At 32.2% G+C, this 17,553-nt stretch overlaps 1 protein-coding gene across 2 annotated transcripts in view; it reads right to left on the bottom strand.

Moving 5' to 3' along the window:
• The window catches only part of LOC134718070 (tudor domain-containing 6-like), a 45,746-nt gene that overhangs the window by 27,487 nt on the left and 706 nt on the right, over positions 1-17,553 (bottom strand). For both annotated transcript variants that reach the window (XM_063580571.1, XM_063580564.1), the window contains exons 2-10: positions 15,252-15,396; positions 12,628-12,766; positions 10,716-11,081; positions 9,548-9,943; positions 8,406-8,464; positions 5,223-5,310; positions 3,558-4,014; positions 2,943-3,073; positions 2,390-2,526 (exon numbers count right to left, since the gene is read on the bottom strand). In XM_063580571.1, coding sequence (XP_063436641.1) covers positions 2,390-2,526; positions 2,943-3,073; positions 3,558-4,014; positions 5,223-5,310; positions 8,406-8,464; positions 9,548-9,943; positions 10,716-11,081; positions 12,628-12,766; positions 15,252-15,362 — 1,884 coding nt within the window. In that variant the 5' untranslated portion in view covers positions 15,363-15,396. The remainder of the gene's footprint in view (positions 1-2,389; positions 2,527-2,942; positions 3,074-3,557; positions 4,015-5,222; positions 5,311-8,405; positions 8,465-9,547; positions 9,944-10,715; positions 11,082-12,627; positions 12,767-15,251; positions 15,397-17,553) is intronic.

Raw genomic sequence — 17,553 nt, 5'->3', positions numbered from 1 at the left:
GGTTTATGTGCATAAAATAAATAAGGGGAAACACATGGTTTCACGACAAAATTGTGTTTTGGTGATGGAGATGTGTTTGTAGATCTTACTTTACTGAACATTCTTGCTACTTACAATTTCCCCTATCTATAATAAACTTGGCTCTTTAGTTTACAGCAGCAACCCAAAAACCAGGGTCTAATTCAGATTTGCTCTAAATGCTTTGGTTTCAGATTTATAAGCCAAAATCTACATTTTACCCCCTATGTTCTATTTTCAGCCATGACGGCCATCTTGGTTTGTTGGCTGGGTCACTGCACATATTTTTAAAACTTAATACCCTTATAATGACAGACTACACGAAAAACGTCGGACCGTCAGACAAATCTGGTGAATAATGGATCTGTCTGGTAAAATTTTGTTTTCCGAATGTCTGGTGGTTTTTTTTCATGGATTTTTTCTAATATTCTAGCAAAATTGCCAAACGATCTCAAATTCATTTTCATCTTTATTATTCATCACAGCGATGTTTATTTTGTTCAACCGCTAGCTTTATTCAGAAAATGTGTAAATCCGGGTAAAAACATATCTGACTGTCAAAAACAACAATGGCTGCCATCATTGGCACAACCGGAAATGTAAAAAAATTGGTTAAAACCGGATCTGATTCTGGAAACGGATAAGGATAATTCCGGGTTTGCCGATTTAACACAATAAATGAATAAAAATCCAAGCAGATCACAATATTCAGCTATGAAATATAAACACTAAAAGTGAAAACCAAAAGAAAGAAGAAACAGGAAATAATATTTAATACAGAAACTCTAAATTATGTTTAGTTCACAAACATTGTCAAAATCCAATAAAATGGGACATTACTCCTCACTCAAATGCATTCAAGCAATTGTGCACAACTTTCATAACAATATACCCTCTTGTTACATCATTTTGTTTTTGTGTATATTGGGGAAAAGTAGGGCACAACAAATTCATTTGTTTGTTGATTTTTTTTTCGGATAATGTAAAAAAAAATTGGTCTGGTAAAATTTCATTCGGTCTGGTATAGCTAGGATGCTTACCAGACCCAATGTCCTGCAAAAATAAAATTCATTCGTGTTGTAATGATTAAATTTGGCCCAGTTGTTTCAGGAGAAGATTTTTGTAGATGATAATAAAAATATACGAAAAATTGGTAAAAAATTAATATAAAGGGCAATAACTCCTTTTAGGGTCAACTGACTATTTTGGTCATGTTGCCTTACTTGTAGATCTTACTTTGCTGAACATTATTGCTGATTACAGTTTATCTCTGTCTTAAATAATATTCAAGATAATAACCAACAAGAAGCTGTCACAATGACAGCAAACTGGATTTATTAACATTTATTTGAGTCCTGGCAATATCAGGTGAAAGTGAAAATAGTCAATATCAAATTTGACCTCCATTTTGTCATCAGTATCAAAATATAAAAATTTGAAAAGCTAAGGTTGAATGGTTCATGAGTAAATGCACAGACACGACTAGAAACGTCATTTTTCAATCTTTCAAGAACCATAACTCCTGAACAGTAACAGTCAAAATCGTCATTATTGAACTTGACCTCCATTTTGTCATCAGTAACAACATATTAAAATTTGGGAAGCTTTGGTTGAACAGTTCATGTGTAAATGCATAGACACGACTGGAAACTTCATTTTTCAATCTTTCAAGAATCATAACTCCTGAACGGTAAAAGTCAAAAAACGTCATTTTTTACCTTTACCTTCATTTTGTTGTCAGTGACAACATATTAAAAGCTTTCATTAGTAAATGCACTGAAAACATTTGTTTGCCCCTCTCTAGACCAACGTACATCCCCAAATCAATAACCAACATTTTTGACACAAAAATCCGGTTAAAAACAACAAAATTTCCTTAATATTACCAATTCAGGGGCAGCAACCCAACAACCAGTTGTCAGATTCATCTGAAAATTTCAGGGCAGATAGATCTTGACTTGATAAACATTTAAACCCATGTCAGATTTGCTCTTTATGCTTTGGTTTCAGAGTTATAAACCAAAATCTACATTTTATCCCTATATTTTATTTTTGGGTAGGTCAGCCATCTTGGTTGGTTGGTCGGGTCACCGGACACATTTTTAAACAAGATACCCCAATGATGTCTGTGGCCAAGTTTGGTTAAATTTGGCCCCGGTAGTTTCCGAGGAGAAGATTTTTGTAAAAGTTAAGGACGACCACGACAGACAACAGACGCCAAGTGATGAGAAAAGCTCATTTGGCCCAAACAAACTGAAGGAGGATAGGACAGATATAACTGTCAATAATAATGGTTAGATAAGGTGGCCATGAAAAGGCCAAGAAAAATACTCTAATACAACTGCTAAAATCTGTATAGCTAAACTCATACCTTTGCCAATGCACAAAACACAGCCTGAGCAGGAAGAGATGTAAATTGAACAGGCAGCTCTCGTAGATGAGATATATCCCTCTTTTCAGCATTCCCATAATCAATGAAATAAACATCAACTTCTGTTGAAGAATAATCTGAAATTGGATAAGACGTTGTTAGTTAAAGATTGGTAACGAATCTTTTAATATTATTCATTATTTCTAGTTTGCAAAGAAAGAAGCAGTCATTGCTGTGAACAAGAAAATCAGGCAAAACTTTTAATTTGATCATTCTAAGTTAAACAACAATGATGACAATAATATACAGATCAGTTACAATGTCTAAGTAGGCTCTTCTATGGTATTGCCACAAAAATATAGTAATTCTTGTTGCATGCGCCCCATACAAAATAGAATCAAGATGTCAGGGTTGGTTTTTATTTCATCTATCTCATCATCAAATTTCTTTGAACAGTGATGATTTTAATGCAAAAATATCATGGAAATTATTAATTGTATGATTGACTACAGATTCAAAGATTATCATGATTTTTTCAAAACATACAACCCACCTGACATATTTACATCTGTAATTTTTGCCCTATAATAAAGCTGATCTTGAGAGAATTGGGCCAGGTACACCATTCCTTCCTCAACCTTTTCTACCCTCTTCAGTAATTTCCCTTCGGACTCCATGAAAACCCTTCAAAGAGAAGTATTAAGATAATGATCCTTAAAATCTAAAAATTAAGTAATCAATGAAAATACTTTCCACTAGAAACTAAAAGAATGGTTTCAGCACATCTAAGTTAGTATTTATGTGATATGCTGCAGCTGAAAAGCCTTTTCTTCACATTCAAACTTCAGACAGAAGTAAAACCTAGGATTAAACAATTGCATGATAAATGGATCGATTTCTTGTGGATCAAACTTATACTGTCCTCTAGATATGTTATATTTTAGGAGATTTAAAAAAAAATTTAAGACAAGCTACTTAACTGTTGAACTTCAATTTACATTTCTGACTTGGCGTGAACAAAATATACAAACTGTTATTTTACAACTATTTAATATGTTTCTAAAGTAATTTATAGTTCAGACATACTTACCTAAAATGTTGAAATACCAAAAAGTAAACAGTAATCAACAATAACATTATAAATGTTTTTAATATTATAAAACCATACCTGATATCCTGCATCAGTTTCTCTAACGAGCTATTGACAATTTGAATGAAGAAGTTCCACGGACTTCTCGTTTCACTGACAACAACAGGCATTGGTCTACCTACGGGTAAACTGATCTCACCAATACTTGTGGCAGTCAATCTGAAGCTGTCTGAAGTTATATTCATTTCAAGTGGAATAGAGGTTTTCACAGAAATTTGAGTACTTGATACAGTCAGGTTATTCTGACTTGAATTTACAGATTCACCTGTAACATCAATTATTGCACTTTTAGTCTCAGATTGGGATTTAGATGTTTTGTCAGTGTTTCCTCCAATGTCTGGAGTTGATTTAGATCCTGCTGCTGTGTCAATATTAATTTTGTTTAGATTGCTCCCAGTCTGTTCATCTATAGTGTCTTTTACTGGAAAATTTCTACTTGTCTGTGAATTTTCTCTGCTATTTGATGGTTTAGAATCTTAAAAACATTTTTTTTTATATATATCAATATAAGGATTCATATAAAATTTCAAATTTGACAGCTATAAAATAGGATCCCAATGAGATAATATTCATTTGTGCATTTGAAATATATAAATATATACATATCAATCTTTGTGAACAAATATTTATAAAATTTAAGCCAAATTGCATACATTGTCTTGACCAGCAAACCACCTATAAGTTCAATTTATCAGAAAACAGGGAGTGGATGTCTGTCTGTCTGAAAAGCTTATAAAAAGTGCACAAATTACAATGCATCACTGCAAATCTACTTAATAAACATGTCATTTTAGAACCATGTGATGAATAGTTTAAGTTTATTTAACATAATTTGAAATATTGAACGTATCGGCAAATAGAAAGTGGGTGTCAGACAGATCTGAAAGGTTTCAACCAAGCAGTATCATTATCACTGAACTAGTTTATATTTGTTTAGGGGCCAATCTTTGATACAATCCTCATTTCCATTCTCAATTTTACTGCCAAGTTGCTTACAAAATATGAAGTTCTTTTGTTTAATAATTCATTCTGATAAAAGCGTGATGAAATAATTACAATTCATTCAGCATATTGAATAATTCAAAGTATCAGCAAAAAGGAAGCAAGTGTCAGATCGACAGATTCAACACATTCCTTTATATAATTGTGTGCTTTTATTATTGCAATTTTTTCTGAAAGGACAAAATGTGAGATTAATAACTGTGCTTTTGGGCAAATCTGCATACAGATGTACATATAGAATTCAGAATATGAGTCATTATTATTGGGAAACTCACGCAGTCGCATTGGTCAAAATAATCAAAGTGCACCAAGGGGTGAAGGCAAAGGAAGTTAACTCCAATTTTCAAGATTATTTTAACAATGACATCATTGATATTAGATTCCTGCACCTTGCACAACTTATGTAATTTTTTGACAAGTATAAAATCTTTTAGCAACTTCAAAAGCTCAGCATATATTTCATAGAAAAAATTCTAGAAATGTTCATGAATCCCTTGTTTTAAATGTTATGATCAATGAACTATATTTTTTTTTATCTCAAAAGTATTTATCAACCTTGGGAAATTAAGATATCAAGTCAGTAACATAGGGTTTTGTTTGCATTTCATGCAATCTTTACCCAAAAACCTCATTATTACTTCTGAATTTTCAGTATCTTACATATTCATAATAAATACATACTTTTAAGACTTTTATTATCCTTTTCTGCCTGAACTATTATACCCCTGAGAAATCTGGTAGCAACATTAGTGTCTAACTTAGGCTGTCCCTAGAAAATAAGATATTAGTTAATTGCAACTAGGCTTGTATAGTTGGCACAAAATTTTAGAAAAAAACAAGAATGTGTCCAAAGTACATGAATGCCCAACTCACACTATCATTTTCCATGTTCAATTGACCGTGACATTGGAAAAAAGTCTAATGTTGCATTTAAATTAGAAAGATCATACCATAGGGAACATGTGTACTAAGTTTCAAGTTGATTGTACTTTAACTTCATCAAAAACTTTAACCTGAAACTCACTCTTTCATTTTCTATGTTCAGTAAACCGTAAAATTGGGGTCAAGTCTAATTTTGCTTTCAAATAAGAAAGATTATATCATAATGAACATGTATACTAAGTTTCAAGTTGATTGGACTAAAGCTTCATCAAAAACTACCTTGATGCAGGACAGACGAATGAACGAACAAACGAACAGACGAACTAACAGACTAGAAAACATAATGCCTCTCTTCTATAGCCATGTATAGCAGGTGGGGCATAAAAACACTTTTAGCAACTTTTAGAAAATATCTAAAGAAACACTGGTATTTTCAAATTGTGCATGATGGTTTGTGGTATTTTCATGGAAATCTTCTTTCCTCTTTTTTTTAATCACCAAATAGAAGTTGAAAAAGCTTGCAACTGATTCTAGGGCACTTCAAGAGTGTTACAATAAGTCAAAATCTCAACAAAAAAACAATTTTGATGCAGAATCTATACTGTTTCTGTTATTTCTTTATTTTTCAATGTGATTTTTTTTTAATTTATTGATGAAAAAAGATTATTTCAAATTCAAAATAACAAAGGAACATTTATTGTGAAAGACATCCAAGACACACTGTTCCTATAAAATAATTAACTGAAATTTATAATTGAATTATTTTTCACTCCTAATTTAAGATATTTTTCCTGATATATGTATAAATTCTCTATTTAGAAATTTATATATATATATGATTTGCTTGTAGAAAAAAATGTTTTTCGTCCAAAGAGAAAAAAAGCTATGCCCCAAAAATATTATAGATAAATATTCTATACCTTTTAAAGCTAATGTCCCTTGTTGAACAGGTAAACTCAGACTAAAGGATTTAATGGTACATAACCATGATAACAATGTACTGTCAGGTAGTGTCAACCCATAGATGTCATACCTCTATGGTCAAACAACAAATGGAAGTTTTTACGACCTTGACTGGCTATACAGCCCTTGCACAGTCGGCATATGGTCAAACCAAGAGCCATCAGGTGACATTAACATCCTGTGTATACATGAGTTAAGATACCTGTGTCTACATGAGTTAAGATACCTGTGTATACATGAGTTAAGATACCTGTGTCTACAGGAGTTAAGATACCTGTGTCTACATGAGTTAAGATACCTGTGTATACATGAGTTAAGATACCTGTGTCCACAGGAGTTAAGATATTGTGCTATACAAAAGTTTTTATAAATGTACTGTAACTACACATAAATATTTTCTCTTCCTCATGTATACAACAGAAGCAATATAAACCATAAAAAACATTTTTGAAAATATGAATATTATGAAAATTCTTTGATTAGTAAACGTTGATTTTTGCTTAAAAAGAATGTGAAATATACATGTTTCAAGATAATTGTTTTGATTCAAATCTTGTATTAAATACTTTTTTTTATTTCATAGAAAATTAAACAAGATTTCATCGGTACGTCTAAACACATCTAAGGACTCCTTAGTGCACTTAGGACTTTACAATGCCACTAAGGACTAGGAAGAGTGCTGTTATGTGTATTATTTATACATATTATGTTAGAGATTGATATTTAATGCATAAATTTCAAATTTTATAGAAAAATATTCATGAATAAACAAGATATTCAACATTATTTAGGCACATTCCTGTTTTTCTTTAATTTTTGTTGTGACTTTCTGTCCTACATTCCATTTTAACAACATTATATACATGCCAATATTTATTGACAGAGTTATTGGTCCTGAATAGAACTTATATTGTCATACATGTGATGGACTGTCAACTTCAGATCAGGAGATTTGGAAATTTTGGTCAGGAGTTTGGACCTCAGATCAGGAGGTTTTTTATCGACATATTATCGACATATTTTTCCGCGTAAAACTGACCATATGATCATGATGATGATAAAATCTGTCTTTTTTGTGGTTTTTTTTCAATTTTCCTTGTGAATGGCATTAGTTAAAGTCTGCATATATTCAGGAGTAGTTGAGAAGAATCTTTTTTTACTTTTGTTTCACATTGTTGATTGCTGATGAGATTCTTTTTTTTCTTTTGTTTTAAATTGTTGATTGCTGATGATGATCTTTTTGATTTGTTTTTCATTGGCATTGGCTTGAGATATAAGAGAGGTATATGCTATACATTTATTACATAATAAATAAATAATAAATTAACAAACAATAATAACATTGGGTATACTATCATAGATGCCAACCCCCTTTTGACACAATCAGTAACAGACTATCAAATTTTCCGTATTTTTGAAAAGTTTTCAGTAATCATTCATAAACGTGCATTTACCAATAAAAATTACTGACGAGCGAGTGGTTGCAAAGTGATGTGCACTTAAATTTTCGTTTAATATGTTGTCTGTAGTATGTATTCCATTCATTATTGTTCAGATGTTCTCGACTTGTACATTTTCGTTTTGTAAAGGAGAAGTGGAGAAAGGGTGAAAGCTACCATTAAATGCAGATTTGCCTCTTCGGAAGTCAGTTAGTTACCCAACCCACCCCCCCCCCCCGAAAAATTAAATGACCCGGCGGAAAAACAATGACCCGGTCAGGTTAGGGGAAACCATGAATTATTTTTCCATGGCCTTACACCTGATACGTTTGATAAACCTCATGTTTTTACGACTTAACAAATCTCAGGTTTTTACGATTTCAATGATAAATGTTGTAAACAAAATAGTAAAAATGGAGACTGAAAATTTTCATTCATGAATTTTTTTCTGCACGGGAGTTTTCCCTCTTCGACGGGAGGACGGGAGGGGACCCCTGAAAACGGGAGTTTTGTATTCCCGTCGGGAGGTTCTCATGTATGTATAGTTGGGTATGCAAACAAGACAAAAATATTAACTTACAGGTTTTGATGCTGTATTTTTGTTATACATGTACTTGGATTCAACTCTTTTTTTGGTCTCTGGAAATATAAAATTAAAACTATAGTATGACATGTATGTTCTGACTTCTAGGCAGGACAAAGAAAAACAAAATAAATGTAAAAAGTAAAATAACAAGTATGCCCAACTCCAAGGAAATTTCAAAACAGAAATGTCCCTTATTGACCTCAAGCCTTTCAAGTGAATGAAAAACAACTGTCATATTATTGACTTGGTTCAGACATTTACTTATGCAGAAAATACAATAATTTTTAAATTTCGTTTTAGTCTCAACTCAACCTACTAAAATATGAATCTTCAGATTTGCATTTCATCTGAGTTTTTTCTTTTTAAATATATATGAACAGCTGTTAAATTCGATCTTAGTGCAATAAGCTTGTGAGTCCACAAGTGTGACATTCATTTTTTTTTTGAAATTTTTAGTTGGATTCTGATGTCTTGTAAATTTTGCAAGCCTGAAAGCAATTTGACAAACAAATGTCGTAGGATTTGTATTTAAGCATGAAGACCATTAGTGAGTTCTGAATAATGCTGTATTCCCTAATATCTCATGGTAGATTTCAGTTTGGAAACATTTTTCTGATTTTTTAGGAATAAAGTTATTGGATATACAGCACAAGAATGCCCCAACAAGAAAACAAGAATCTGGATGTTCTCATCTAAGCAGAAATGTACTTGTATTTTCAAAGTAAAAATATGATAAAAAAAAAAAAAGGTATGATAGACTTGAATGCACACATACAACATGACATAGGTTACTACTCATTAATATTGTTCAACTGAACAAATATGGGGTTATTCTTTTTAACAGTATTTGAGGAATGTGTGACAATTTTTTTTTGCATTCATTCAACATATTGATTATTCAGTCTATGCAAAGAGGAAGTAGGTATCTGACAGACTCATAACTCTCTAACATATCACAATTTATCACAAGTGTTGACCAAAACAGAAGTCATGAGGTAAAATAGTTAATGAAAAAATGTGATGAAAATATGTTAACAAACACACACACACAAGATGATTTTTTGGCTTAGCAAAGCTGACTCTTAATGAATAAATATAATTTGAATTAATGGAATTTTATCTTTTTGTAGTAATACCTGGAAGTACATGTTTTGGTGTACCAGTATTGGTTGAAGAAACACTAGTATTTGTTGCAGGATGTAGTCTATTTTGATCTGAAGTTATTTTTGAACTAGGCTCTGACCCTATTTCTGGTTTATTTGGAGGTCTTTGTTCTTGTGTTGTTCGAGAATTATGTTCAAGTTTATTAGTTGTGAAATATCTTTTATCAATGTTTCCATCTGTTAATTCAAAAGTTTCAAGGGACGTGGCTTTATTTTCCATCTTCATTTTTGATGGCTGGTTACTCAAGTTCTTTTCATTTCTCATTTTGTCTCCAAAGTAAACTGTTTTACCGATACAGGATGAGGGTAGACTACTCTGTAAATCATCATTGCCATCTGCTTCTATATTTAATTTCACAGAGCCAATTTCTGAAGTAAAAAATAGAAGTGTTTATAAGTAGGTAAGAAAATATGCATATGAGTAATGCATTTGGATAATTGCACATAAACAAGAGCCTCTGAGAAGCGATATGGGCTTTGTTCATTGTTGAAGACCGTACAGTGACCTATAGTTGTTAATTTCTGTGTCATTTGGTCTCTTGTGGTGAGTTGTCTCATTAGCAATCATACAATCATATAATCAATCTGAATACCAGTAAAGTAAATATTATGTTCTCCACAAAAAAAACACCTAAAAAGAATGTGGATTAAAGATGTCTAATCTGTTGTGGAGAGTTGTCTCATTGGCAATCATACCACATCTACTATTTTATTGTTTCCATTGGCTTGATGGTGCAGACAAAACAAGAAGTGTCAATTAAACACCATGCACTGATGGCACTATCAAGACTAAAAATATCAATGTTTTTTTAACCATGCAATGGTCAAAAGCCACGAGTTTCAAAAAGTTCACATAATAATGAACATGAACTAATTTTAAGTTGATTTGACCACGATTTCAAAATAGTTTGCTACCTTGAAAAAATGTATCTTTAATTTTATTTGTCCTAATAAGTGTACATGTACATCCAGAATTCCAGCAAAAATAAAGGCTCAATCCAGACATCAAGACAAGACAATGCCTTTCTGCTCTGCCCCTCATGACAGACATAAAATTATTTAATGCGATGCAAAATTGAACACATAGAAGGAAAAGAAGCACAAAACAAAATTGACTTTCAAACCTTCAAACACCACTCACCTGTTTCTAGCATGTTGTCAGCATCCCTTATAGTATCAACACCAATGCTCTTCATCATAGACTTAATAACAGTATGTTTTGTATAGTTTTGTGTCAAGTTATCAACATTAGCACTTTTCTGATCATAACCACTATACTTTGGTATGTTATTTACATGGGAGGAACTTTTCCCAGTTTTTAACATGTGTTCTGATGTTGATCCTGCAATAATGTCTGGTTCTTGTACATCACATGAACTGGATGTCTTGTTCATAGACAGAGCTTTGTTATGATATGGAGCTGCTGTGGCTCCTTGTAGACTAGTCAGATCTTCATCATCTGATTCTTCCTGTGTCAACATCTCTGTAGCTGTCAAGTCTACACTGTCTACAGTAAGAAATATTTTTACAGTGAATTCATTGAAAAAAGTGATACTTATAAATAGTTCAACAGTACAATTGTATTCAACTTTCTTAAAGGGGCACTAGCTGTCAAATTCCTGGTCACCGATTTGTCTCAAATTCTCATATTTGATTTATAATAATGTAAAACATTTATCCAAACTACCAAAAGTCTAAAATAAACAGTTTACAGAGCATGGGGTAGATAATATGTAGGTTTGTTTCCTGTGTATTTAAGTCCAGACACCATCTAATTAACTATTGATTTGACCTCAGATTACCATATAAGCAATGTAAACATGAATAAAGATATGAATAGATTAAACAAACATGTGCAATTGGATTTTTTTAGGTCTGTTTGAGTTTATTTTATAGATTAAAAATATATGTTTCTCATTGTTTTTAACCATATAAGAATGATTTTATATGGATCTTATCAGTAATCAAATTAACCAAAGCTTCACTTTCATTGTTGACATTATTTTTCTTTAAATCACCAGCACTTGCAAGTGAATAAGTCATTTTCAATGTTTCTTCACTTAATTTGACAAAATTGAATAATCTTGGATGCTAAAAGCGAATTATTATTTCACTATTTCACTTTCATTATTGATTGAACAAAACAAAAATATTACTTTAGTTTTTTATATATCTCGTAGCCAGTTCCCTTTTAAGTATCTTTTTTTATTTTCCAAAAAGGTAATGTAATCACTTTTGATAAAGCAATTGATTGTAACTGATTATTATACACAGAGAAATCAATAAAGAGATAACTGTGTTGTATTTCAAGCTCGGACGGAGTCAATTGGTGATTTGATGGGCGCAAATTAAGTTTACAGGTGATGCTTTTGGGGAGCATGTTAACAGGTATTTGGGACCATCAAATCACCAATTGATGCCCTCAGAGCTTGAAACACAACATTGTTATCTCTTTTCTAATGAAACTGACAGAAAATGTCAATTCATGCATTTGAAATCTGATACATGTCGTCAATTGTGAATTGATGCAATGAAAATTGGTGACGTTATCCAATGAAAATGAACATTTCAAACAATGTTGCATTAGAGTTACATTTGACTGTAACTGTGCCTATCCCTGTATTTTATATTCTTTCTCTTTCACCCTGTACCACTCATCTTTATCCTACACTTTTGGTTGGTTGATAATTGGCTAATAACATAAGAAGAGATGCTGAAGGTTAACATTTTGTCATTACATAAATTTATATTAAACTACAGGGAGAAACTTCAAATTTATGTTGATCTGAATTTGTTTATACTATTATTCTATACACAATTTATACAAGGTGTCCATAGTGCATTGATTGCCCACCCACACTAATATTTTCTATATTAAGTTGACCGTGAAATTGGTGTCAAATCTCCTTTTGGTGCAAGGTGAGCTAAAAAGAAATATTGTTATATTAATATATATATGTAATATATAAATGCTTGGTCTCTGGCTATAAATATTAAATCCAACCTAGACCAGTAACATCAGGAATAAATGACATAAATATACAGTGTTTTACCACATAGACTCTCTGCTTCTGCTGTTAACATAACACATGAATTGTATGACTGATCTAAAATCTTCATTACATCTAAATAGTGCTGCATAAACCGTCCATTGTCCTTCTCTGCCAAAAGTCTGTCAGCTTGCTCATCAGCCTGAATGTGATAATAAAGATGAATTTCAGATTTTTTTCTCAAGTATACAGTACATCAGAGCTTTATGACATGTATATGACACATACAAGTTGTTAAAGTGTTTTAATATGAATGATACAGGGCTATTTTGGTGCTTTACAGCAGGGGGTCTTGTGGGAGCTTAACCCTTTCGCCGACGAGTCCCGGTTTACCAGGATTCACGCTTCAGACAGCTGACGATGAGTCCCGTTTTACCGGGATTGGAATACTTCTTTTATATTTCCCGCTCAAACAGTGCAAACGGGAGTTATTCTTCTTTAATGAATAACCCGGATGAAAGTGTAAACATGGCCCTCCCGTTTGTTGAAAAACCGTGTCAAAATCATAGGAAATTTACGGAATTTACGAGAATTTGAAATGAGGGAACATTTTTTTGAAAGAATATGGAAGAATTGAAGCCAAACTAGTATACTTGTTTGACTTAAAATGTCGTTTTATGTACAAAACACTTGGAATGGACATCGATCAGTGTGAGGAATTTGTACAGCCTCATAAAAATTTTCCAAATTTTTGCCGTCTTGGGTAAAAAAATTGCGATTTGGGGTGAAAGAGCCGAATTTTGAGAATTTCACCTAGATGATCCGAAAATTCGAAAATTTGAATATTTTCTGAAGAAAAAATTGTCAAAACATGAACAAAACTGTGAACATGGTGTTAGTGAATGAAATAAATACACAAATAATTATAATGAAGATCTCCCACTTGAGTAATAGTAGCCAGGGAAGCCATTGTCTCTGAGTAGCTTCTGTCTGGGCAGTAATTGGTGAAAGGGTTAAGGCACCCAGAAACTCTGGCACACTTTCTTTTATTTGACTGATATTATTCCATCACATACTATTGCATGTAATTTGTAGTGTCATCTTATCTGATTGTCTACTCTTTCTCTTTTGGTATCCTTCAATGATCATCGTCTCTCTTGTTACATTGAAAAGAAACGATGCATTTGGATTTTAAATAGACAACCAATCAGTGACCTGAATTCATGTGAACTTATTTTTAGCCCAAGTTAAAAGCTGATTTTTCTTCCTTGTTTATTGTGACTTTGCGACAATACATATTTCCACTGCCTGCTAACAATGTTGGCTAACATTCTAAAAAAATATTTTTCTGTCATGTCTGTGAAGTTACTGGAACTTGAAGCCACCGTAAATAGCGGATTTTCACTGTCTCCTGGCTACTTTGGAAAGCCATGATGATAATGATATCTAATCCTGTGGTTTATATAAGTGATTTTTTAGTAAGATTTGAGAACTATTAAAATGATCAATGAAGACTTTAAACAACTTTCAAATCTTATTCTAATACATTAACTGAGGATTCATTTGTTTGATACCAATTTTTAAGGATTTTCGGGGTTTTGGAGAACCAGGAATATAAATGTCCAACGAATTAATTTTTTTCTAGAGTCATGTATGCAAGCATTGCAAAAGCCATGAAATTAAAAATTGTTACCAAGAAAATAATTGAATCTACAGTATTTGGGTTTTTTAGTCAATCATAGCAATTAGCCATTTTCTTTTTTTGTTTTCCACCGTTTGAAAATACTGATTGTTAAATAAAAATTTATTGGTTGAGATTATCTTATGAGACAATCACATTGAACAAAGCTATCATTCCCCTCTAATATTATCTCTAGTTCATATGATGTAATGCTCAATGAATATATACTTTCAAAGCTCTTTAAAAAGGGAGTCAGCAGCAGTTCAGGAGCCTGTAATTCAGTGGTTGTCATTTGTTTATATGTTACATATTTTTTTTTGTTCATTTTTTTTACATAAATAAGCCCGTTAGTTTTCTCATTCGAATTGTTTTACATTGCCTTATCAGGACCTTTTATAGCTGACTATGCAGTATGGGCTTTGCTCATTGTTGAAGGCCGTACGGTGACCTGCAGTTGTTAATGATTGTGTCATTTTGGTCTTTTGTGGATAGTTGTCTCATTGGCAATCATACCACATCTTCTTTTTTATAAACTTGTTTGAGGTGCATGATCAACACAGAAAAAAAATATGTTAAATAATTCCAGCTGACACAGATTAAGTAGTTGAAAATTATTTATTCTACACAGATTTCTGACATCAATGAAACGTTTTATAGGCATATTAAATCCCTGTAACATTGACCTGACAAAGTCATCATGGTCAGTATGCCTGCTTTTAATTTTTCAAGCACCAGTCTTTATTTTTTTTGTACATTTTACTATTACACATGTACCTACAGAAATTTATTTTTAGTATTCATAACAAGCAAGTCTAACTTACTAAATATATAGCAACCTTAATCCATTTACAGGAGTCCTCAAGACATCTAGCTTTAGACTTTTAGGAATGTTAACTCATGTGTTTGGCTTTAAGAATTATTTTGGAAACCCTGATTTCTACAGATGTTAACATTCTAAAGCTCTTCTCCAATAATTATATACAAATATATACAATATAACCTATACCTCAGAGACAAAACTATCCACCAAAGCCATGAAGATATTTCTCTGTTCATGGATGCTGTTTTTCTTCTCCCGTACTTTTTTCTGTAGACTAACTATCTTCTTAGAAGACATATTAGTTGTTCTGTATCTAATCTACTCAGCTATACTGCAAGACAAAAATCAAAAAGATATAAATTACTAGAACAATCTGTTAGGAATTTTGGTCCTCAATACTCTTAAACTTTGTTCTAACTTTATTTGGCCTTTTAAACTTTTGGGAATTCGAGCGTCACTCAAGAGTCTTTTATAGACGAAACGTGCTTCTGGCGTAAATACTAAATTTAGTCCTGGTATCTATGACGAGTTTATTTGAATGACAGAATTATATTCACCTTTTATTCGTTAATTTTTTTTCAATCTTTCATTTCCTTTACAAATCTTATTCACAAAACACAATATGGTATTATATACATGTAATTTAGCTTGTCAGTTTACCAGTCCCACATTTTTCTAGGTTTGGCGGATTAGGGACACAACCAATATTTTATTGTTGACCTTGTATTAAACAATATTGATATTCCAATACTTAGAATTGTATAGATGTCAACTTGTTTGATTTATTATCTATAATCTACATTATGATCCCTTGATATAGAGGATTTTAAATCATCACATTGATTTTATGGTAAGGCCAAAAAAAATATATGTCTGTTTAAGGTTACATCATTAAAATAAATAGGATAGGTAGGTCGGTATATCCATTTTATTATTTTTTTCCATTTATTTTTTTGCACCATGATTTTGAGTTGTGAAGTCCGTCTTGTTGTGGTTCGAGTTGTCCATGGGCCGAGTTTACCCATATTTTTTATGATTGGATTATTTCCCTTTGATAATGATTGTAAAAATGGCGGCAAAATGTTTCTTTCATCACAAGACGTGAATTTCCTTAAAACAGCTATCATATTCATGATTATGAACATTGGGATGTAACAGGCAACACTATATATCTTCACTTTTAACTCGAGTTCAGTTTATTTTTTACTTTCCAATGAAAAAAAAATGACTTAGGGTCGGCGCTCAAAATAGGGACGGTCGGGTTACCGTAAACAGACATATATTTTTTTTTGGCCTAAGAGTTGCACAAAGAATGTAACTAGAAGTGGATCAAAGAATGCTGATCCTTCAAGAAATTATAATTCTGCTTCTGTTTTTGGGGGGGCTTGTGACACTTAATCATTATTTTTCTTCATTTTTTTTGTTGTTTGTTTATTTTCATGTTTTTGTTGACCTTTGTTTATCTTATATATCTCTTCAGTTTGGCAGTTTAACAAGGTCATAATTTTTTTTTTGGAACATGGTTTTATACTGATAACTATATGTACAACAAAAACATGTTTACTTATAATATTGAATATCCATAAATAGTCCACTTTCCAGAAAAGTGTGTTTAATAAACATTTGATGAGTGTTCACACAGGAAATAGAAATACATATGTAAGGGTTCTGTGAATCCCAGTGTTGCGCCTACTTTATAAGTCTAGTAAACAGTGCACGGATACAAGTGTGCCTTCTATCTGGTAAATGAATGTTTCCTTCCTTCCTATTAAACCTATGTTTTTCTGGGGTATTTAATAGAAAACACACATACATTTTACTTTGGACTTTATATGCAAACTTATAATAATTTGCCATTATTTACTGTACTACATAAAATTGAGAATGGAAATGGGGAATGTGTCAAAGAGACAATAACCCGACCAAATAAAAAACAACAGCAGAAGGTCACTAACAGGTCTTCAATGTAGCGAGAAATTCCTGCACCCAGAGGCGTCCTTCAGCTGGCCCCTTAAAAAATATGTACGTCTAGTCCAGTGATAATGAACGCCATACTAATTTCCAAATTGTACACAAGAAACTAAAATTAAAATAATACAAGACTAACAAATGCCAGAGGCTCCTGACTTGGGACAGGCGCAAAAATGCGGTGGGGTTAAACATGTTTGTGAGATCTCAACCCTCCCCCTATACCTCTAACCAATGTAGAAAAGTAAACGCATAACAATACATGTACATCTAAGGTGCAGAAACGTATCCTTGTTTTTTTAATCTATTTGGATAATTTGCGGACCATAGTTTGATATTTATATGATGGTCCGCAAATTTTCAAAAAGTTATATATCATATTAAAGGAGGACTATAGTCGCCGTCACGTAAAATTGGCACCATGATTTTTGTCAAAATTTTCTTAAATATCAATCGCGTTTACTCGAGATCATGTTTTTCAATTAGCGGAATAAAAATCCAATCCAAATATATACTACTG

Source organism: Mytilus trossulus, chromosome 1 (assembly GCF_036588685.1).
Source record: "Mytilus trossulus isolate FHL-02 chromosome 1, PNRI_Mtr1.1.1.hap1, whole genome shotgun sequence".
NCBI lineage: Eukaryota > Metazoa > Mollusca > Bivalvia > Mytilida > Mytilidae > Mytilus > Mytilus trossulus.
This window is presented reverse-complemented; position numbering and strand designations above follow the sequence as displayed.